At 32.0% G+C, this 24,923-nt stretch overlaps 3 protein-coding genes and 1 long non-coding RNA gene across 4 annotated transcripts; 2 read left to right on the top strand and 2 right to left on the bottom strand.

Moving 5' to 3' along the window:
* Window positions 1-227: 227 nt before the first annotated feature.
* On the bottom strand, window positions 228-2,029 carry LOC123660415 (transcription termination factor 5, mitochondrial-like). The gene has a single exon (XM_045595506.1). The coding sequence runs from the start codon at window positions 1,853-1,855 to the stop codon at window positions 266-268; it is 1,590 nt and encodes a 529-aa protein (XP_045451462.1). The 5' UTR covers window positions 1,856-2,029; the 3' UTR covers window positions 228-265.
* A 17,766-nt stretch (window positions 2,030-19,795) lies between these two features.
* LOC123664676 lies at window positions 19,796-21,512 on the top strand. The gene is made up of 2 exons (XM_045599189.1): window positions 19,796-20,087; window positions 20,384-21,512. The coding sequence occupies exons 1-2, from the start codon at window positions 19,958-19,960 to the stop codon at window positions 20,728-20,730; spliced, it is 477 nt and encodes a 158-aa protein (XP_045455145.1). The 5' UTR covers window positions 19,796-19,957; the 3' UTR covers window positions 20,731-21,512.
* On the bottom strand, window positions 21,504-21,870 carry LOC123664688. Its single transcript, XR_006744868.1, has 2 exons — window positions 21,725-21,870; window positions 21,504-21,688 (listed from the first exon to the last, which is right to left on the bottom strand). It is a non-coding gene; the product is annotated as an uncharacterized LOC123664688 (long non-coding RNA).
* A 198-nt stretch (window positions 21,871-22,068) lies between these two features.
* Window positions 22,069-23,272, top strand: LOC123660405. The gene is made up of 3 exons (XM_045595496.1): window positions 22,069-22,348; window positions 22,436-22,711; window positions 22,798-23,272. Exons 1-3 carry the CDS (start codon window positions 22,210-22,212, stop codon window positions 23,058-23,060), a joined length of 678 nt encoding a protein of 225 aa, XP_045451452.1. The 5' UTR covers window positions 22,069-22,209; the 3' UTR covers window positions 23,061-23,272.
* Window positions 23,273-24,923: the final 1,651 nt, after the last annotated feature.

Here is a 24,923-nt window from a genome sequence, read left to right as displayed (position 1 = left end):
AGAATTATCAAAATCGGTTCATAAACGACGAAGTTATCTTTGAACATAGATAAAAATATATATACGGTCGAGTTGAGTAACCTCCTCCTTTTTTGAAGTCGGTTAAAAATGGAGGGATTTTTTTTTCGTGCGGAACGACTAATAAAACTTACAGAACCACCTATTTGAAAGACCGCAGTTAGGAGTTGAACACATTTATTAAAGGTGAGAGTAGAAAAAAGAGGTGGTAGTAGAAAAAACAGCAAATAATCATTTATTTAATTTGTTATATTACAGAAATATTATCTACCACATTGCTATTTGGTGAAAAATCTACAATATTCTTCTTTTTTTCTTCAGACCATACCCCGTTCCCAGTAAAATAATGTTTCTTTTCAAGTAAATACAAAACAAGACTCAATTTTTGAGATTTACTTAATAAAGTAAGATCAATCTGCTCATAATGTTGTAAATTTGGATTTTTAATCAACTTTTTGTCTAATAAATTTATTGTTTCACGAATTTTGTTCCAAGGATACAACAGAATAGGGCAATTTTCGTAAATATCGTTAGCAGAAAAATTAGCACTTAGCTGCTCATAGACATATTTTACTTGTATTAAAGGTATGTTAATCCAAAATGGATGTCTTTTAATTAAACTGCGTACATTAGATGTGTTAAATGAGGTTCCCAATGACTTAGTTATGCAGAATACTAAATCTTTGCCTTTTCCCAGTCTATCGCCTGGTGCTTTTTCAAATGTTTCATAATGAGCTGAACTACCAGATAGTATGTTGAGGCTCAAGCATTTCTTATTGTTACTGTACAATTTCATCAATCTCTTTAATGCTGTTTTGTTATAATGAATCATTTTCAAAAATCTTGGGTGTCCATAAAATGCATTGAATTCAGGAATACTTTTAGCCTTTTCTAATCTGTCTTTTATTGTGGCTGGACTTAATGTGTATATTTGGAAACATTTGATCTGGGCTTCTTTACTTATTCCATATTCTTCAAATATTTTTCTTATTTCTAATAATGTTTGATACTTTATCAGTGCTAACTTGGGATGCATCCTGATTATTTCTTTCATATCTATTCCTCCAATTGATCTGAAGTTGTATAAGATGTTCTTTAAATTTTCTGGGTCAGCATGCACTAAGTACAGATTAGATTTAAGTTTGGGTATTGGCATAAGAATTTCACTTTGTAAGATGGTGAGAGTTTCATTGATAGATTGTAGTGGACGATGACGGATAGTTGGATAGGTATGTAGACCTCTTTTAAATTCATCTGGACTTAGATCTAACATTAGCTCAAGGTATCTTTGTATTATTTTAATTCTTAATGAGTGCAACGTGAAATCATTTACATTTCCATACACTAATGTAGTAAGTGACGATGGCCATTGAGTCATGTAACTAGCAAGTCTATTTTCAATGTTTAACAAATGTGGTATTATTCCAGATTGTTTTAAAGTACCAATTGTTTTTTGCTTCACTAACGTTAAATACGAAACTAAATGTTGGGTCGATATATTGTGCACACCGCATTCTTTTAATACATTAAATCGATATTTCAAAGTAATTGGTAATATACTACAAAGTGATGGTTCATTTAAAAGGATATTTCTCTGAAATCCTAAATCGTACAAGGTATCAGCCAAGTCTTTTATTTGATCACTATCTAATTTTTTTATTATTGGATGTTTCATTTGTAGATATTGTGCTTTACTTTCACTTATTTTAAGATATTTACAGAGAAATTTTGTGTTATCTTCTTGGGTAGAAAAATTAAATCTGATGTGAAATGGTTTCAAAAAGCACGCGTTATAGTGATATAATTTCCCAAAAACCATACATGGCAATCGGAACATTACGTTAGTCGGTTCACATTGATGTTCAAAATAAATAATTGGATTGATTGGTTGGTTTTATGTGATGGTTCTCAGTTGTGCCAGTGGGGCACGGTTAAAATAAATAATTTACATTTTTTACGGACCAAATTAAATAATATCAACATGTCAACGTCAATGTCATGGGGGTTTCAGTCAGAACTCAGAACAGTGTTGCCGCTAGGACAATCTAGATTGTGGCTATATCAAAGAAAAAAGTTGCCAGTTTTGTAAATAAATCACTTTCGAAATTCCGCTAGAAGTGGCTAAAGCGTGGGTTTTCCAATTACAGAGCATAATTTGACTCAGTGGAGCATAATGTTAAATTGTGCTGATGCTTAATTGGAACTTGAATTCGTTTTGAAATACACCTAAAAAAACTACGACGACTTTACTTTACTTTGAATTACTAATTATAATATACTAGCTGTGCCCCGCGGTTTCACACGTTTTAATTTAAAAAAAATGCGTATTGCTTATGCGTAAACAATAACAACATTGCGCTCCGTTTGACATTTTGACATGAGTAGTATTGACGTTATGCAAAACAAACTAGGTTCAACAGCAATAGCAATAAGGTCCATTTTCATTCGATCGAACCTAAATTACGTTAAAGAAAAACATTCATTCGGGAATCCCCCTGCCATAATGCGGACATTATTGGTGCTGCCTAAAATTAACTATGTATTTTAGTTTGGTAGTATTGGTACCGTATGGTGGTATGTATTAGTCGGTAGACTTTTTATGGTAATAAAAATATGTATGTAGTAACAATCTAAAAAGCAGCCAGAAGTAGCTAGATTTATTTTGAGGGCTGAAACGGATTGTTTTTTGGCTAAAACCGTTGAAAATCCGCTAGATCTAGCCACAAAATGGCTAAAACGGCAACACTGACTCAGTAGCATGTCAGAAGAAAACATTAGTTCAGTGTCACGTGACCACAAACTGATCGATTGATTCGATAAATTAACAATAGATGGCATTGTTCTAAATTATTTTTCAAAACATGGTATCAATAATTTTATATTTAGTAAGGGCGACACTACATTGACAATTTTTAAAGCGTTCCTTTCTAAGCAGCACGAATAGTGCCTTTCTCTGTACAATTATCTTCTATCTATAATTACTCTGACAACTTTTTTTTTAATAATCCTTTTCAGAAAAATAATTTTAACTTATTTGAGTTGTTTATGTTACTTTTAAGAGAACATTGGAGTTCAATCAAAATAAAAAGTAAACTGATGATTATTAAAGCGAAACGTATTTGCTATGGCGTCCAAGAATGCCGTTGCCCAGTTGTCAAAACTCCGTAATATCTAAACTAATATGTGCATACTGCATAACTCTAATGCTCTTGTTGTGTTCTTGTTTTCCGCTGTATTTTATTAGATCTTAACTTTTTGGCTTTTGTTTTTGGACTCCGACTCAAGTATTTCCGTAAGATTTTGGCATTGTTTATTGGACTACGACGATTCAGTTATTTCCGTGTGACTTTGGCATTGTTTCCTGGATTCTTGGTTTACCTTGCGAAATGGCAATATTTTTAAGATGGCTCACAAAATCTGTTGTGTTCCGGGCTGTGGAAAGTCACGTAAGTAACTTTTATGTCAATCTTTGTATTTTATTCTATAAAAACAGTCTAATGTAAATGAGCAAACCATTAAAAGCAAGTGATACCATCAATTTATTCATCCTCGTCATATCACATATCTTTATTATATTTTTTGTTAAACATTGTGATAATTATAAAATTTGAATAGAAAGGCGTACCTCAGAATAATCCAAAACATTCTACAAACAAATACATTATGATTTTCTTTTAGGTTCTGATAATGTTTCTCTTCATATGTTCCCTGACCCCGATAATGATGCAGATCGATTCAGAACTTGGTTTTATACCATTGGAGGAGACATTTTGCAACTAGACAACCAAAAAATATTGAAATATCGTAAAGTGTGTGACTGCCACTTTGAAGAAATATATCACACTCGGAGTAAGCGGCTAAGTTCTAACGCTGTTCCAACTCTTTATGTGCCAGGTCAGTTACTAATTACTTTTGCTTATTTTATCTACAGACTAAAAAGGTTACACTAATGCTATTGCTAGCAGTCCCACACTAACATCTAATAATAAATCTTGAACTTGCAATAATACTAAAAATGTTAGTGTTCCTATTATTTTAATTGAACAATATATTGTAATTATTTTAATTGAACTATATACTTATTAGAAGCCATTCTAATAAACAAGTGTGTAAGTCAGCTGCTATTTTGTAGATTGCCATGTAGTGTATTAGCTCATTATAGCGTATTATATTATATTAGCGTATATACATATATCCTAAACCTAAGTATAAATTACGTGAGTAACATATTAATAAAGTAGTCTTACTAAAGCATTCGACATGGTTTGATTTCCATCTCCCATTACAACCTTTATATGGCGACCCTGCCAGGATCCGTCTATGCCGTGTGTCGCGTGTGTGAAAATGAAACTTTATATTATTGAACATTGGACTTAGTTGTGAGCAATTATTGAGTTACATTTTTTTTAATATTTTCTTCTGAGAATGTGCCAGTCCAAGGTTGAAAAAGAAGATGTGTTCATCACTCAAAATTCTGCTGGAGGTGTGATTTCCGCGAACAACGAGATCTTAAAATATCATTTATCGACAATAAGCATCGTGCTGATAGTGATATGTACAATTTTATTTCTGGGAATTTGCTATTTTTTATACAAGCAATACAAGAGTTGCCACCAATCCTGGATTCGAGCGCAGATTTCACGAGATATTATCCGACGTTCCCTGACCAGAAGCAGAGCTCCTGGTGAGATGTACGAGTGGAGCATTCGAGGCAATGATCCCAATAACACCAAATAATACCAGTACCCAGGGTTTGTAAATGAAGAGTGTTATGCGCGCATTTCTATGGACATTATATAACATAAGTATATAGAATTAATTATGTTTACATTATCTTATTATGCAGCAATATTTAGATTTTATGATTATTGTTACTATATTTTATTGTTAATGTTATTAAGACTTACGTTTAAGTCAAATATTTAATATGATATGACTGAATCTGATCTTAATCAATTGTATACACAGTTAAAAGATATTAAGACGTATCTTATTAAAATAGGCCCAAGTAGAAGAAAAGGTGAAATTGTTATTAGAAAAATTAAAGAGGCCGATAATTTGGTTCATAGATTTAATTTAAATTTGGAATTAATAAATAAGGTATCTGATAAATTCAAGGTAGATGAATGTTTAAGAGGAAAGGGTACCGAAGAGACTTTTCAAAAATAGGTATTTGAATAAAATGTTTCTGTCGCGCTGCATGCCGCTACCGCGCCCCGCGCCATCTCCGCTCCGTTTTTTCTATGTGTGACTGTCGCGTTGTTAGTGTGCGTGCGCCGGCTATTCAGCTATTAATTGTTGACGATATTTTAGTATTCGCATCTTTCGTTTGTGATTGACTACGAGTACATATAGCGCATAGTGCTATTTTTCTGAATTTGGCTTGTTTTATTGAATTTGTTCTGCTTCGTATTGCTGTGACTCGGCTTACTATTATAGAATTTCGTAAACTACTTATTATTATGTTTTATTATTTTGACTTGGATACTCTTTGTGACTTGATACATGTCTATATTTTTGTGGGTAATTATCGAAATACTTAGGTACTTTATTTATGAATTAGGTATGTAATTACATGGTTGAGGTGTGTGTAAGAATGGGTAATGAAATACATACATAATTATAGTGTATACATGTAGTACATAGTATAAGTGTAAGTATAGTATATATGTAATGTAGTACATACACACATATACAGTATAAAATGTTTGCCTTAGTACCTATATAATTTGTAATGTCTCATGTTTGTCGCAGTTATTAATACATAGGTATAGGTTATATATATTAATTAACATATAATTACGGCGATATAACAATGATTAAAAATAATATTATAATTAAAAAAAAAACAAGAAAAGCCGCCTGCGTGAAGAACAACTATTAGAAAGTCAATTGAAAAGGCTGGAACAAGATAAAAATTCAATAATTACAAAAAGATGGCTAAATAAATCACACCAATTTCAAACATTATGTACTGTACACTTACAAAAATCATGAAGGCGACTTTTTCAATTATTATTTTATTTATGTTTTTTTAGTTAGGCAAATTACGTAATCGATTGAATTTTTTTAAAGAGTGGTTGACTAACATGACATAACATAACAATACACTTTATTGTACACCAAAATAAAATAATAATACGTATCAGATTGATTTTTAACCGACTTCCAAAAAAGGAGGAGGTTCTTAATTCGACTGTATTTTTTTTTTTTTTTTTGTATATACCGTTACTTCAGAACTTTTGACTGAGTGGCCGAGTTCGACTTGTACGCAAAGGAAAAAAAGCCGACTTCAATTACATCGACATGTAATACAACAAAGGTAGACGAAAATATAGTCAAGTAACTACGCGTTATCAAAGATTACTCAAAAAGAAGTTATCAGATCTCGATGAAATTTAAATATGACTACACGATAAACATCAGCTTTCGATTAAATTAAAAATCATCAAAATCGGTACACCTAGTAAAAAGTTATGCGGTATAATACAACGTAGGTCGACGAAAATAGTCAAGTAAAAACGTATTATTTATATAACTCGAAAAGTTGTTGTTAGATCTCAAATAAACTTAAGTGAGACCAAATAACACACACCACCTTTCGATTAAAAAAAAATTGTTGAAATCGGTCCACTCAGTCAAAAGTTCTGAAGTAACATACATAAAAAATTCAGTTAAATTGAGAGCTTCCTCCTTTTTTGGAAGTCGGTTAAAAATAGAAACCGATTTTACACGTCTATAGAATTCCTAAGTCGACAAGCTTGAACAGTGAAAGATTTAGTATAAAAGAAAGAGGAGTGAGAGGGAAATTCAAGAAGTAAGCTTTCCTCAGAACGAAGACTGCGTTCATTGGAATCACTAAGAAATTTAAATCGTCGTTTTAGATAAGCAGGTACAACAGGGTTAAAAAGAATAGAGTAAAGTAAGTTGAGAATATATACGTATTCCCGCAGTAGGGAATTGGGTGCCACTCAGGGCGTAACTACTGCCGTATCAGCTGTATCAATGATTATTATTAATGTTATTTACAGGGCCCCTAAGATGTGTAAGCAAAAATTAGTAAAATGTTATCCACAATGTCACTTAATCTTGTGCTTCCTGGAAAAAAGAATAAAAAAACTGTCATACATACCTATAGAGTTTTAACTTCAGAAATGACTGAAGTCTGAAAAGCAGTCCCCTTTTATCCGAGTCAAGCGTGCGCCCAATTGTTGATAACATTCTGTATCGTTTATTTCGGGATTCAGTTAATCATTATGAACAATGAATTAATCTTTTTTATATGAGAATGGGGCACACAAGCAGACGAAGCCATCTGATTTATAACGGCTACCGTCGCCCATGGCCTTTAGAGAAAAGATTTAGACACTAGACGCTTTAAAACCCCCAAATATTAGCAAGGTCATTCCACACTTTGAATGTACGCGGAAACATTGCGCACGAAACTCGCACATTGGTTGCAAACCACTGGTGGATACAATTAGCACCATTAGACTTCTTGACATCGAAAGAATGCAGAACACGACAAACGACACTGCTCATAGTGCACATTACGCATCGCGTGCTCGCACCGTGGAATGCTCGGTGGTGCTTTTCCCTCATCGTCAAGAGTTGAATTCGACGCAAAAAGAGTGCAAAGAATTTCGCTTACTTTTTCGCATAATATGCCAGAGAGCCTTCAGGTTCGCGCAATGATGGAAGTGTAGACTAAAAAAAGTTACCTTCGACAGCTTTTGTAAGAAACAAAAGGCACGGGTTCCATTTGGAAAGCCCAATAGTCTCTCGCCAATTCTGCTGTGTTTGAACTTTGCCCTAACGATTTACTACCTGTAAGACCTGGAGGCAGCGTTGAATCTCTTCTTCATGTTATGCGCTTGTGAATCCCCCATATAGATGCGGAAGATTCATAGGAATTCACTAATAGTATTGGCCTCACAGGCTGAAGCGAACGATCCCCCTCATTTATTGCTTCAGGTCAAGGCTAATAACTCTCCAGCTTGGAACTACAAGCTCTTTAAATTAGCTTAAAATCCGAAATTCAAAACATTCATTCCATTAAAGAACTCATGGAATTATTACTGATAAAATTCAATAGCCTTGCATCCAATTTTCCGGAGGTATTAACTTGATGTTTTTCAAAACTAAAACTGATAAAAAATTACCTAAGGATTTCGATGGAACAGGAACAGCTACAGCAGACTACACTCACTATTGTCTATTCTAGGAGGAAGTTATAACTTATAATCAATAAATATTTATTTTAATTCAATGCAAGCATTTTTTGTGAGAAATCTTTACCCATCATTTGCCTGCCCCCCCACTAATTTTGATACAGAGCCCCAAGGTTCCCGGGGTTCCGAGGAATGCTACGCCAGTGGTGCCACTTGAGTTTTTTACGCAATTCAGAAATATGATTCTATTTGCGAAGTCCGAATACGAATCGCATAGGTACATAGATTCGACCAAATTTAATAATCTGCTCCTCAGTAATGTCAAGAAAATAAAACTAAGCAATTTTTTACCGATGAAAAAAAACAGAGGAGGTTCTAAAGTCGCCACGTACCTATATTTATTTATGTTTGACCATGCATAGCTTTTTACAGAGTATTCCGAAATTGATAAAAAAAAATATATTGGAAAGAGTAAACCCCGAAGTTGTTTTTCGCCTAGGAGGCGAGGAAGAAGCGCGGCACGCAGCTTGCTTGGCATAGGCATGGGAAAGAGCAGAGTCCTAATTTTTTAAACTTTCTTATTGTATTTTTTATTAGTATTACGGTAATAATAATCATAATATACTTTTTTGAAATCCTTGTATTGAGCCCTTTAATTTGATACCAAAAACAAACAACACAGTTATTTACCATAATTATCATTGTTATTTGTTAGCGAAACCCTTCGTTAGCCCAGGTTTGCAAAGTGTTACAATAAAAATCGCATATACAAATATGGTTTTATTGTAGTTATGAAAAGAGAAATTATTTAATTTTGTTAATACGAATTTTAGAAAATATCGACTAAAAATTACATCACTAGTGTATCGATATAATTGTCGACTATGAGGCATCACTTCGCTGGCGTATATACGTATTGCTTTGACCCTTCCCTCCCCCAGACCTATCCCCCAAAAAGCAAGAAAGGGACAACTGCAGCTCAGACCGTTTTAGGTATATAATTTTTGACCAAAACAGTGTTTCGTAGTCGACTGTTTTCTCCTCAAAAAATGACAATTTTTTTAAAAATTATTTTTTGGAAATAAAAGAAGACTTCGGCTATGCCCCTATGTTTTCATTTTTTTGAAAATATGCATATATTTTTTTTAATGAGTGTCTGAAAATGTACAAAAAAATTATGCAATATTTCGAGTTTTTGAAGTCTCCTAATTCCTATGATAATAAGAATATGAAAAAAATCAAAACATAGGGGCATGGTCATGGCAGCAAAGAGTTCTATGTCACAAAAATATTTGATCTAGTGTCATTATCCAGGGAGAAAACAGTCGACTACGTTTGTATGGAGAAAGAGCCGGTACCCTTTCCTCTTAAGAATAGAGAAAATAAGTATATGTTTTCTTGAATTGTATGAATCTATCATAAATTTATGTAGTAGCTTGTCTTCTGAAAAAATAAACAAAAATATGGCTAAGTTTGATCTTAAGATTGCTATGAATTTATTACCGATTGCATCTGATGATGAGGTCAGTATCAAACAACTTATTGACAGCATAGAATATTACATGTTAGAACTCGACGAGGACTCAAAGAAAAAATTAATTCACTTTGTACTAAAAAATCGACTCTCACAAAATGCAAAATTAAAATTAGAAACTAGTTATGATAATATTGAAAGTTTAATTCGGGCAATGAAATGTAATTTATTACCTAAAAAGTCCGCACCCTCTATCCAAGCTAAGTTAAATCAGTTTAAACACAATAATTTGTCAATTGAAGAATATGGTAGGCAAATAACAAATATGTTTGTAGACTTGACGATATCTCAGTCGGAGGGAAACGAATCTGACTTTAAAGTTTTAAAACCGAGAAATGAAAAACAAGCTATTAAAATATTTGCTGACGGACTGAGAAACCGTCGTCTCGGAACTATTGTTACAGCTAGAAATTACTCGTCCTTGAACGACGCGGTGCAGGCGGCCCTAGACGAAGACTCCTCATCAGTTCACTCCGGAGACGTTTTGACTATGCGTCATCAAAATTATAATCAATATTATAATTACAGAGGTCGTAGGAATTTTAACACAGGACAATTTAGAGGTCACCGTGGTCACGGCACGTACTTTCAGCATCATTCTCAAAATCCATCTTTTAGAGGTCGAAGCGCGGAACGAGGCTGGAGACGCGGCAATTTTCGAGGAACTTCAAGGCCACATAATAATAAAAGTAAGTTATATTATAATAATTACAATAAAAAGAATCAAGGGTCGAGCAGACAGCAAACCATGCATATTTTGACAAATTCGAACGATAAAAATTCTAATCCTGACAACCCTAATAATTTTTTTCGTGACTAAAAATATCATATTATCATCTAATAGTACTTGTTATGTAAATATAAATTCATCAAACAATTATTCTTATAACTTATTACTTGACACTGGCGCCTCAATTTCAGCTGTTAAGTATAAACATATAATTGCACAGAACATTCCAATCCATAAAGAGAATCTTGTAGTCAGCGGTCTGGGAGGTAAAATCAACGCTATCGGATATGTTTGTCTAGATCTTTTGATTGAGGATCAAATTATAAATCATCAATTTTATGTATTTGATTCATTGCCATGTAAGGCTAGTGGCATACTTGGACATGATTTCTTTAATAAATATTACGCGATCCTGAACTTTAATGCTTGTTCATTAACATTGTGGAATCAAGGTATTAAGATAAATTTACCTATACACATGGGAAATAATTTGTTAAATATACCAGCGCGATCTGAATCTATACATTTTATTCACACTAATATGATTGAAGAATGTGTAGTTAGTCCATCTGAAATTCAAAGTGGAATTTTTATCGCTAGTACCTTAGTTAAACCGACAGACGGACAAATACCTATACGTATTTTAAATACAACTGAACAAGATTTACAATTGAAAATTAATAATTTTAAACCCATTATTTTCTTAGCTAGTGATTTTCATATTTGTTCTTTTGAAAAACCACCTAATAATTCTGAACGAGTTAAAGAGTTATTGTCAATATTACAACTAGATCACTTAAACAAAGAGGAGAAAAGTAGCATTTTATCCTTATGTGCTAAATACAATGATATTTTTTATATTCAAGGTGATAAATTAAACACAACGAAATTATATAAGCATTCTATTATTTTAAAACCTAATACAGTACCAGTGTATTCCAAGCCTTATCGACTTCCCCATTCACAAAAGGAAGAAGTTAAAAAACAAATAGATAATTTATTAAAAGAAGGCATTATAGAGCCATGTAATAGTGAATGGAGTAGCCCTGTTCTTTTAGTACCCAAACGTTCTGACGGAGATAAAAAATGGCGTTTGGTAATAGATTATCGATAACTCAATAATTGTATCGTAGATGATAAGTTTCCACTCCCGAATATTAACGAAATTTTAGATTCACTCTCGGGTTGCATTTATTTTTCACATTTGGACTTAAATCAAGGATTTTACAATATTGAGTTAGAAGAAAATAGTAGGAAATATACCGCATTCTCTTCTGGTCAATATCAAATGACTAGACTTCCTATGGGGCTCAAAACTAGCCCTAGTTCCTTTTCACGCATGATGACTATGGCAATGGCGGGACTCACATATGATAAATGCCTTTGTTACCTTGACGATCTAATAATTATGGGAAGAAATTTAGAAGAACATAATAAAAATTTAATTGAAGTCTTTGAAAGGATTCGGAACTTTAATTTAAAATTAAACCCGTCTAAATGCGATTTTCTTAAAAAGCAACTCCTTTATTTAGGGCACGTTGTTTCTAGTGACGGTGTCCTACCCGATCCTGAAACAATTAGTGTTATTAAAAATTACCCAGTTCCACATAATGTTGATGAGACTAGGAGGTTTGTAGCTTTGGCAAATTTTTATCGAAAATTCATACCAAAATTTGCAGAAATTGCATATCCTTTAAACGCGTTGTGTCGTAAAAATATTAAATTTAATTGGGACAAAAATTGTCAAAAATCGTTTGAAACTTTAAAATATCATATAATATCGCCTCCAATATTACAATATCCCGATTTTTCCGAGAAAAATCAATTTATAATCCAAACAGATGCCTCAGGCTATGCAATTGGAGCTATTTTATCGAATTCAGATAATCGCCCTGTTGCTTTTGCCAGTAGAACCCTAAATAAAGCCGAAAAAAATTATCCAACCATTGAAAAGGAGTTATTAGCGGTGGTTTGGGCTGTTAAGCATTTTAGACCTTATTTGTACGGCCGAAGTTTCAAAATTATTACAGATCACAAACCTTTAATTTATCTATTTAATATGAAAGATCCATCCAGTAGATTACTTAAATTTAGACTCGTGCTTGAAGAGTATGACTATGTTATTGAATATGTGACAGGCAAAGAGAATGCAGCTGCAGATGCATTATCTCGTGTGACTGTGACTTCGAAAGAATTGAAAGAGATGAATGAAAGTATATTTGTGATGACGCGTGCTCAAAGACGAAGAATGAGTGATATGAAAGCACTGAATTCAAATTCCCAAATTGATACTACGAATAACGGCAACACTTGGCCTGATCAACCACGTGTCGTCGATATTCATAAAAAACCCAAAAATTCGGTAGAATTACGCTTTATAGATAAACATAACTTGAATATACTAAGGAATAAGAATAAAATAAATTATGAAAATAGTATTTTTTCGTACGATAGCGCTCACTTTAATTTATTTATAAATCCAGCTTCTCAATCACAAATTTCGCGAGCCGAATTTGCGAGAGAGCTGAGTAAGTTTTGTAAAAAAATGTCGATCGACGAAATATACATAATAAAAAATAAAAATAACTATATATTTGTAGAAAAGCTAGTGAGCGAAATTAAAAACTATAAAAACTGGGAGGGCCCTCGTTTATGTATTTTAAAAGATGTTGAGCGTATTGAAAATATTGACGATAAGAAAGTAATATTAAACGATTTTCATCTGTTGCCCACAAGTGGCCACGCGGGCATCAGAAGAATGATAAATAATATTAAAAAATATTACTTTTGGCCTGGGATTGAAAAAGATGTAACGAATTTTGTTAGTAAATGTTTTAAATGTCAAAAGCAAAAATATACAATTTCGCTGAAAGAGCCAATGTCAATTACTTCTACTGCAAATACTGCATTCGAAAAAGTATTTTTAGATTTAGTAGGACCACTTGATAGAGATAGCAATAATTATATGTTTAATCTCACATTACAATGCGAGTTGTCAAAATATGTATGCGCAATGCCTCTCACGACAAAATCATCACTCGAGGTCGCCCGAGCCTTTGTTACAGATTTTATTCTTAGGTACGGTATACCGAAAGAGATAGCAACAGACAGAGGTACAGAATTCATGGCGGATACTTTTAAAGAGGTATGTAAACTTTTAAATAAGTATTTCTAAATTGAATTCCACAGCATATCATCACCAAAGTATTGGCGCACTAGAAAATAGTCACAAAAGTCTAAATTCATTTTTAAGAATCAATACAGAACAAAGACCAGAAACATGGAGTTATTGGTTGCCGTTCTGGTGTTTTGCATTAGCCATGCGAAGTTTATATCACTGAAAAGAAAAGAGAGATATATATCATTTTGATCTTAGGATATATATCACTCATTTAGCTCTTCAGCTCATTTAGCTCAGTGAAATAATTTTATAAAGCAACCAAAATGCAACCTTATGTGGTTGGAAAAAAATACTTTCTCGCTTGTTCAAAGCAAGACGATTGAGTCTATGACCTTGTGAAATATGAATCGAAAAGATACAGAGCCATAACTAACTATCTCTCTCTTTCGCATGATAAACGCCATCGTCCGATCGAGTGGCTCACTAGCTCAGTCTCGTTTACTCCCGCTCAGTACGTCAGTCTCTCGAAAATGAATCATAAGACTAGTGAGCTGGAGATATATTTGAAACGTAAGTGAGCTGATGAGAGATTAGCTCACTTGAAAAGATATGTTTCATTTGTATCACTCACTCATGAGTTACACAAGTCTATTTTGCATATAATACAACTGTCCACACCTCTACCCAGTTTACGCCGTATGAACTAGTTTTTGGGAAAAAATGCAGCTTGCCAAGTAATCTTACAAAAACTATTGAACCCTTATATAATCATGATAATTATCCCCTCGAACTTAAATACAGATTACAAGTATCGCAAACGGAGGCGCGTAACAATTTAATTAACAGTAAGCTTAGTAGGAAAAAGAAATATGATACTTATACAAATACTTTCACATATAAACCCAATGACAAAATCCTTATTAAAAATGAGACTGGTAATAAATTAAAAACTCTATACTCTGGACCCTACAATGTAATTAGAGATTTATCACCAAATGTAGAAGTCGAAATAAACGGAAAATTAGACATCATTCATAAAAATCGAACTAAGCCTTATTATGAATAACAAAGAAACAAGACTCGATATATGTTTGTATAACTTTAAGTATAATTGTGATTCACTTAACCTTTTGACCGCCACGCCTCAAAACCATTCCCGTGCCCTGTACGCCAAGGCATAAAATAAACAAAAATACCTACGAAAAAAATAGTGCTGCCAAGAGTCGTTATCGAGTACCACACAGTGACTTGTTTTTGCTGGTTTTTATGCAATAAATGACTACTTATATAATCTAGGAAGGTTTATTTTTTAATATTTTTCTTGTGTTATCTTGCACTCGTTATATATACTTACAACAACATAAATAAAAAACAAACATTACAAAAATAATCGTAGTAAAGCACAACACTCTTTTCTATCGCCATGACGTCATTGTCACGACTGGACGACTACGGCCCAGCTGGCCTACGGTTTTGAAACTCTCTTTAGAGACGTGCTGTGTCGCACGCAAGGAAGCCGCAGGCTAAATATCGATTTCGAATCGAATCGATATATACATGAAAAGTAATTTAGAAAAAAATTAACCGAATTCAAATTTGAAATTTTTTAACCGACTTCAAAAAAGGAGGAGGTTACTCAATTCGACTGATTCGATATATATTTTATATTTTTTTATTTATGTTCGGGGATAACTTTTTCGTTTATGAACCGATTTTGATAATTCTTTTTTTGTTGGAAAGAAGATAACCCCGGTGTAGTACCATGCTAAGGAAACCAGGATTTGATAATGAGATCTCGAAAATCTCCATAACTTTTACTGGGTGCATCGATTTTGATGATTTTTAATTTAATTGAAAGCCGATGTTTATCATGTAGTCACATTTAAATTTCATCCAAACCCGATTACAACTTTTTGATTGATCTTTGATAATGCGTATTTACCAGACTATTTTTTCGTCTACCTACGTTGTATTACTTGTCGATATAATTGAAGTTAGTTTTTTCGTTTGCCTGCAAACACAATTATTATCTTATTAGATAACAGTTTATTATCTAAGGTTCATTAGAACAGTATCCACTGTGCCCCGTTCCATAGTGCCCCATAAGGCCAACGTTTCAAACGAGTTTTATAAAAAGTTAGGTTAGTTTTTGAACTTTCCACACAATTGTCTCAAATAGACAAAATGATTAAGATTAATGAAAAAAAAAATATCATTTACCTATTCTTTAAACTTTTTTATTAAAAAGAAAGTACTTTGAAAAGAAATCTCAACTTTTGAACAAGAATTATTGTGTTTGCTCGCAAACGAAAAAAAACCGACTTCAATTACATCGACGAGTAATACAACGTAGATCGACGAAAAAATAGTCAAGTAACTACGCGTTATCAAAGATCACTCAAAAAGTAGTTATCAGATCTCAATAAAATGTATATGTGACCACATGACAAACATCAGCTTTCGATTAAATTAAAAATTATTAAAATCGGTACACCCAGTAAAAAGTTATTGCGGATTTTCAAAAAGTTCCCTCGATTTCTCTGGGATCCCACCATCAGATCCTGGTATCCTTATCATGGTACTAAACTAGGAATACCTTCTTTCCAACAAAAAAGAATTATCAAAATCGGTGCACCCAGTAAAAAGTTATTACGGATTTTCAAGAGTCCCTCGATTTCTCTGGGATCCCATCATCAGATCCTGATTTCCTTATCATGGTACCAAACTAGGGATATCTTCTTCTCCAACAAAAAAAGAATTATCAAAATCGGTACATCCAGTAGAAAGTTATGCGGTATAATACAACGTAGGTCGACGAAAAAAGCCTCAAGTAAAAACGCATTATTAGATATAACTCGAAAAGTAGTTGTTAGATCTCAAATAAATTGAAATGGGACCAAATGACACACACCAGCTTTCGATTAAAAAAAATTGTCGAAATCGGTCCGCACGGTCAAAAGTTCTGAAGTAACATACATAAAAAAATGCAGTCGAATTGAGAACGTCCTCCTTTTTTGGAAGTCGGTTAAAAATGGAATATTTTTCTATTCACAGTTCCATCGTTGTCACGCCGCCATATTTCACTACGTCCTCGTTTGACGCAGGACGCGCTGTAATTGATCGAAGCATGACCACACGAATTAGTGTAGAATTCAAATTTTTATCGACACTGTTTCATAGTGTCCCGTGTTCCATTGTTCCCCAACTCAATAGTTGATCCGATGAAGCAAATTAATATAATCGGTGCGGTCGAGCCAGCCTTAGTTTAAAAGAAATATTTACATGCGTTAAATATTTTTTTGCTTAGGTAGCAAATAGTACTAAAACAGTACTGAGTAAGTAGCAATATTACAAATCAAATATTTCACGACACACAACACGACATGGTTCTCAGAAAAAAAGCTTTTATGAGAGTGGGGGTTAGAGATGATATTGATGCTGCCAGATGATTTTGAGAATGAGAAAGAAAATCGTAATTTTGCTCTTAACCTTAGATAAAAAAATGAAAAAAATAAAAAAAAAATTTATTGGTAATTGTATATTATTAAAATCATCGACGCCTTCCAAATGCGACGATGTTCTAAGGTATCGCTCGTTTTGCACTTCACTAGTTTTCTCGCTATTCGCTTATGACGTCATCAGCGTGTCGTCTATACTTGACAACGGCGTGTAGAGAACGGATTATTGACTACGCGCTAGAGATGCGCCAGATTTAAGATATCAGATTTATTATAGCGATTTGATTGATTTTAGTTTATTTGATTTTTTATTCATTTGCTATTTATGTGTTAGCTGATGATAGTTTTATGTTTTTTACCTTTTGTTTTATTCAAATATCAAATTATTTATAGAAAATGTAACAAGTTTGAGTTGAATTTTGAATAGCTAATTGCAAAAATGACTAGTAATTATGATTTTTTTTAAAGTGCAATAAAGAATATATAAATCATCTATACCATTTTGACTAGCCCGTTGGCGCAGTTTGTAGTGACTACAGGTCAGCAGGTGCTTTCTGCTCCGGAGGTTATGGGTTTGATTCCCACCCCGAGTCTGGGTATAATATATATTTATTTATATGTGTATTATTTATATGTATCCTTATCAAAAAAAAAAATATAGCTATACCAGTCAGCTGTTACCTATAACACAAGCATTAAGTTGCTTACTTTAGGAACACATCGATGGCTCCTAAGTATACTGAGTCAACTCTACTTTTAATAACTTTATTTTTTTGTTTCATAGGTAGATAGGAAATCAAGTAAATGTTATTAATATCTTAAAAAAATAAATTATCAAAAGTTGTTAGTTGACTCAGTATACTTAGGAGCCATCGAGATGACCGTGTGTGTATGTTGTAAATATTTATTTATTTATTATTTATTTATACCTCTTGCGTCACATCCCTAGCGGTCAACTATAGACGACTTCGGCGTTTGGGACATATCATTTACGTGGAATAAAAATGCATGTTTTTATTTCAATGTTTCTCAGTACGTGTAGCTCTAAAAGACTTGTTTTTTATACTCAAATGTTGCGGGGATATTCTATTTTCATAAATGTTGAATTAAAATACTAGAAACATTTTTTTAATAATTTTATTTAATATTTTTGTGATCCGGGTTTTTTGTCACCTATAGACGTCGCTGGCGCACAGGACTCGCGAGCCCTTGTCAAGTATAGGTGACTACGGCGGTCAAAAGGTTAATTATTATTGCATGATATAATTAATATTGACTTGACATTATTTTTTGTATTATTGTTTGATAATAATAAATGATTAAAATGTAACTTTAATAAAGTATAAAGAAAAAAAAAGAAAACTATTTTGACGTAAAATAGATTAAGCATATATTATTGTAACCTATTATAATTATAGTAAATGTGACATTTATTCAATTTTTATTTTAAAATGATATTATTTAATGTTATGTTAGCATATTTTTAACATATTTTATATCCAGGTTACTTGTATGTTAGATTAGTTTAAAAAAAAAAAAAAAAAATGTACTGTTAATTTTTTTTTTTGCTCCCGATGGGAGGTGTAGTGTATTAGCTCATTATAGCGTATTATATTATATTAGCGTATATACATATATCCTAAACCTAAGTATAAATTACGTGAGTAACATATTAATAAAGTAGTCTTACTAAAGCATTCGACATGGTTTGATTTCCATCTCCCATTACAACCTTTATAGCCATCATAACACTTACTAGCATTACCTTTTGTTTAGTTTCATATGAAGATTTTTAAATTGATTTGTTTAGTTTAAGTTTATGGCATAATAATAATATCTTCTGTTCTAGGATTCCGAAAAAGAAAAGCAATGGAAGATATTACTTATCGAAGCTGCAACTATATTGAAGTCCAGCCATCAACTTCTGGTATGAAAGATACCTGTGGTATTAAAGCGACGATGTTCATGTTACTGAGAAAACAGTAACAGAACAGCCAATGACTTCTGCGGGTATGTGCAATCAGCTTTTATTTACTACTATTATAAATCTTAAATTCAGTAACCGATATATATGGTTGGATGGTATGGATATAGATGGTTGTACAATTGCAGGGCATGCTATGTTATGTTATTAACTGCTAATTTGTTGCAAATGACTGATAATAATCCTTTTAAAAACTAATTTAAGTTTCCAATGATAATCACTCTGTATAAATGGGTAAACTTTTTGTTTTTATAGTTTTATTATTGCTGTCCAATAACTAACCTGTAAACTTTTAATATTTATATTCTAGGTCACAAACGAAAGCAGAAACAGAAGTTAATTCACTCTTCTGAGACTAGCCTTTTAATAAGAAAAATAAAGAGATTGCAGAAAGCAAATGAATCTTACAGCAGCAGACTTAAAAAGGCCCTGAACCTGACACAAAATTTAACTTTTCAAGCGGCATTAAAAAAGTTTTCAGCATTTGTTTTTATTTTCACGAAGCTGCAATTCAGAGAAATTAAAAAGAAAAAAAATGGGTAAAGCATATCGTTGGTTATGGAATGTTTTTGTACTCCCATCGCCTTTGACTCTAAGTAGGTTGCTCTCTACAGCTGCACTGAAAGCGGGTATCAACGAGAGTATTTTTGAAAATTTAAAAATGAGAGTGAAAAAAATGAAAAATTCCGACAAGCAATGCATACTAATATTTGACGAAATTGCTATTGCACCTCATTTAGACTACAATAGAAAAAAGGATGAAATAGTTGGATTTGTCAACAAAAGGAAAAGAAATTGTGCCCCTATATGATGCACCACACATTATAAAAGGTATAAGGAATAACTTACTAAACAAGGATTTGTTATATGTAAAGAATGGTGAGCAAAAAAATGCAAAATGGGATTATTTAATTAAATTACACGAAGAAAACCCATCATTTATGGGTTTAAGAATGTTGCCTAAACTAACAGACCAGCATGTTTTACCGGACAAAATTAAGAAGATGAAAGTTAAATGTGCAACTCAGGTGATCAGCAAAGCTGTTGCTGTAGCTATGGGGTATCTCGCAGGTGAGCTTAAATTACATAAAAACTAAATATTTTAAAACTGGGTATTGATTACACACTAAATATTTGCAAAAAAAGGGCTAAAAATTTTTACAAACTATTGTTCATAGAACATTATTGATAAGCATAATCAGCCTATAATATTCCACTTGCTGGAACATAGGCCACATTATTGACCATTTTATTTTATTTCAATATCATTTTTTATGGTTTTCACTTGTGTACTTCTATTTAATAACTGAATTAAATGTAATGTAAGTTAAGATTGTAGTACTATATGATAGTTTTACTTTTTTCAGAAAAAGGAATTTTGCCTGAAGAAGCTAAAGCTACAGCTGAAGTTCTTATTTTTTTTGATGACCTCTTCGACTCTGTTAATGGAAGTTATGAAAATTTTCAAAAACGATCAGGAAAACTTCTTTTGCACTCAGTGACACCAAATTCGACTCACTTCAAAGTCTGGAAAGAAGCCAAGTCTCTAATGAAAACAATGAAATTTGTGACTAAAGATGGCAAAACTTCTGTTGTGCAATCAATCACAAACTGGATAATTAGTCTCGAAAATATTGAATATTTGACCAATAAATTATTCCAACAGCACAATTGTAAATCTATATGGCTCAGACATTTAAATAAGACCCATTAGAAAATTTTTTTGGTTGTATTCGTAGCCATGGGGCAAGAAACACTAACCCCACAAGTGCAGACTTTGAAAATTCCTTTGCTGCTTTACTAATTAATAATTTAAATAGCGTGCATTCCGCAGGTTCTAATTGTGAAAAAGACATGTGCAATGACAGTATGTTTCATACCTTAGGACGATTATTTTTTAATAATAAACCATCTTGTGCTCCTCTGGAAATTGATTTTGATGTAATTATGAATAGTGATCATATCATGTTGAATTTTAAAAACAAAATTCAAGATGCTAAGATTAAAGCTCAAATATCTTATGTGACAGGATATGTCTTTAAAAAATTAAGAATTATATTTAAAAATTGCAAAATATGCAATGCTTGCTTTTTTACAAAAAATAAGAATAATCTAGATTACATACAAATGCGAGATTACTCCATAGAAAATAAATATTTGACATACCCTACTGAAGAAGCCATGGAATGTTTTTCGAAACAGCAGGATATGATCACATATTTAATAAGAAACCATGTTAATGTTGGTCAAATAAAAAATTACATGAAGACTGTTTTAAGCACGGTTTGTGATTATAATTTTATTAAGTGTCTCGAGCACAAAAATTTAATAATAGCCGAAATGCAAGATTTATTATGCAGATTTTTCTTATACAATTGGTGTAAGGACACTTATAAAATTATAAAAGGCATTAGAACACATTATGAAGTGAATGACAGAGTGCAGGAAATGGCCCACCAATATTATAAAAAAAGAAATAAAAAATGATTAAAGTTATGTTATTGTTTTATTTGAAATACATTTAGCTGTTTTCATTACACCATGTTTTATATTGTATGTGATTTACAATACAGATTTACACTAACCCATGGTATAATGGAAATGGCTCAATCAAGAAAAATTGATTTTTAAACAACGAAATTAGCAACAATGTAGCTAGGTACGAAACGAACCTACTTGTTTATGCAAGTTATTTTACTCTTTGGAACCTACTTAAACAGTATACCTACTTAAAGGTGTATTGTGAAGTTTTATAACTCGATAAATTAACAAGAGATGGCGCTGCAACTGAAAAGTCTGACTGATTACTCTATACCTGTATATTCAAAGTACTCTGTGGTCAATGTAACTTTAGTATTACTATGCTCTGTGAACTTTAGTTTAACCGTTAAACTAATTTTGCCGTAAATTGTACGTCAGTTCAAAGTTAATTGCTCAGTCAATTACGATCTGTCAGAAACGCATTCTTTGAGTGGCCGCACTTGTACCTTTGCCTGTCTCTTGATGGGAATAAATGACAGAAAAAATTGTTATTTGTCAAGTTGTCAGTTTTGTTTGGTAATTGGTATTTGGCGTTTGTTCAGTATTGGTTCAGTAGATTTAAACCAAAGTACACACCCATTTTCCGAATATACCACTAATGTCCTTTTTTTTTGTTAGGTAGTTTAAGGCTTTTGCTCGTAATATAAAAATTATGGTATCTAAATCTAAAACAGGGCTGACTGCCCTCGGTTTCTATGGATTTGCATTTTTATTTATTACGATAGCTTTTGTTAGCCCTTACTGGTTAGTAACTGATGGAAAGTTGAAAAACCCTAAATTTATTAAAATAGGTAAGTTAGAAAAATATCATCTTTTTCTTGTTTATATTATTGTCTTCATATTACATATGATAACTTAGTGCTTTTCAACTGTCACAGGTTTATGGGAAGTGTGCTTTAATGGATTTGAAGAAACCCATCATTGGTACGACACAATTTTTAAAGGCTGTTGGTGGATATTTGAAGAAGAATACTATATAATTCATGATATTCTTCTGCCAGGGTTTTTCATTGCTACACAATTCTTCTTTACTATATCTATGTGTTGTGTGTTAATAACACTTTTTATCTCCTATTTGTATGTGAAAAAAGATGAAGACGATGATAACTATGTGACACTTTTATTGACATTTGGAACAATCCTTATTATTGGTGGTAAGTTAAATAAGTATGTTATTTAATTATAAATATTATTATCATATGAAATTACTATACATATGTGTACAATTTTATAATTTTAGGAATCTCAGGAATAATATCAGTGGTGACATTTGGAGCGAGAGGTGATGGAAGAGACTGGATGCCTAATTGGGAGCATAACGATCTTGGCTGGGCATATGCTCTTGGTGTCATTGGTGTCATCTTTCTGCTCCCCGCGGGTATACTATTTCTTATTGAAGCTAGAGTACGCAAGTACAAGAGATTACATGAGATGCAAAGTAGAGAACCTTCTTACAGCATGCGTGAGAGAAAAGCAACTTATCCAGGACATACGGATATTTAAATATATTTAGCTGATAAATATCATTTATGTAAGTTGATAAATGCTACAATAGCAACTTTTGCTGCTAACTAAGTAACAGATGCCGTCCAATCAAAGAATCTTAATTTTATTTAAATACAATAAGTTGTTGTATAACATTAAAGGTGTAAGTATTTCATACAGAATGTTTACGTCTACCAGTTATGTTCAAATACAATTATAATAATGCCTTATACATTTTTTATTTGTTTAGATTTAGAAGTTGATAACAATTTTATAAAATTGTATACCAAAATTGACTTCATTGGTCTTAAGTTATAATTTTAATATGATTTTTTAATTATATGTATATTGTTTGTTTTGTCTTAAATCAGTGACATTGTTTATAAAATTTACTGTATTAGCACCTATTTTATTTGAGTGTTTTAATATTACATATTTGTAGGTTAGGTAATATTTTCTTAAATATAAATCATGCTTGTCTGCTAGATATTAAACGTATCAATAAAACAAATAATTTAAAAAAAAAAGTGTTGTGTGTTAAGCCGGTTTACCGTCGATAGTTTAATGTGATAATTTTTTTTTTTTTTATACAATGATAGGCTTGCTTTTGACCACTATTTCACCTGATGATAAGTGAAAATGCGGTTTAAGATGGAGCACGCTTACCTAGAAGTAACCTATTCACTCGCGACTTAAAGATCCCCAGGTTATAATTTTCTGGAAACACAGACGCTGGTAGAGAGTTCCATTCTTTGGCTGTACGGATTAAGAATGTACTAGCGAATCATGTCATGAAGAAACATTGATGAAAAATTGCATACTTTTTACTGACTTCAAAAAAAGGAGGAGGTTACTCAATTCGACCGTATATATATATATATTATGTATGTTTGGGCATAACTTCGTCGTTTATGAACCGATTTTGATAATTCTTTTTTTGTTGGAAAGAAGATATCCCCGGAGTGGTACCATAATAAGGAAACCAGGTGAATCGAATGAAGGGATCCCAGAGGAATCAAGTTAAACTCTCGAAAATCTGCATAACTTTTTACTGGGTGTACTGATTTTAATGATTTTTAATTTAATTGGAGCCAAAGTTTATCAACACACAATTATATGAATTCCATTGAATTATCATCATGAAATATCATTAAAAAGAAAAAAAAAATGAGAGATACTTTTTATTTACAAACATTTAAATTTTTAATCTTGTATCTAAATAATAAATACATACAAAACAGTCGGATGAGCAACTTGTTGTGAATTGAATAAGTATGCAATTTTGTGAAATGAAATATTTTGTGAATAGGTATGTAATACAGTATGCAATTTTATTCAGCAGTACGGTAGAACATAATTATATTTACAATGAACAGTGAATTCTTTAACTTATTTACAGATTAAAGTAATAGCGAACTTAAATTTTTACTAAAATTAACGTAAGCTCGCTAATTAATACGATTTAATACTTTCTTTTTTAATAAAAAATGTAAATTCACTATTTCATAACTAAAGAACTATATAATTTTGAAAGCTTTTTTTAATGGGCCAATGTTAAAAATTTAAGCTGAAACATTTATTTTAAACGCCAACCTATCGAATACTGTAGTTAGTACAATTGTTGACATCATAAATATGATTGACTCATTATTTTTGGGAAATGCCTATGGGTAAATGAAATTATGAAAAACGTGTTGTATGATTTGTATTTTTATACATTAATTTTATAATTGACTAATAAATTTATAATTATTATATTTGATTTTTATTTTAAAATATATGTTAAGAAAATATTTATAGCGGTTTGTTGGTAAAATGCACAATCAAATTGTTGTAAAAAATGATTCTATAATTATGCAATAAGATCTTTTGTAGTAATAA

This window comes from Melitaea cinxia, chromosome 2 (genome assembly GCF_905220565.1).
Source record: "Melitaea cinxia chromosome 2, ilMelCinx1.1, whole genome shotgun sequence".
Lineage (NCBI taxonomy): Eukaryota > Metazoa > Arthropoda > Insecta > Lepidoptera > Nymphalidae > Melitaea > Melitaea cinxia.
The sequence above is the reverse complement of the archived record's forward strand: the minus strand, read 5'-3'. Positions and strand labels throughout refer to the sequence as shown.

Coding starts and splice junctions, on each gene's coding strand:
- LOC123660415 (XM_045595506.1), bottom strand. CDS start 1,855: ATGTTCCGATTGCCATGTATGGTTTTTGGGAAATTATATCACTATAAC.
- LOC123664676 (XM_045599189.1), top strand. CDS start 19,958: ATGGGTTTAAGAATGTTGCCTAAACTAACAGACCAGCATGTTTTACCG. Junction 20,088..20,383: donor AGCTATGGGGTATCTCGCAG/GTGAGCTTAAAT, acceptor TACTTTTTTCAG/AAAAAGGAATTTTGCCTGAA.
- LOC123660405 (XM_045595496.1), top strand. CDS start 22,210: ATGGTATCTAAATCTAAAACAGGGCTGACTGCCCTCGGTTTCTATGGA. Junction 22,349..22,435: donor CCCTAAATTTATTAAAATAG/GTAAGTTAGAAA, acceptor CAACTGTCACAG/GTTTATGGGAAGTGTGCTTT. Junction 22,712..22,797: donor AACAATCCTTATTATTGGTG/GTAAGTTAAATA, acceptor TTATAATTTTAG/GAATCTCAGGAATAATATCA.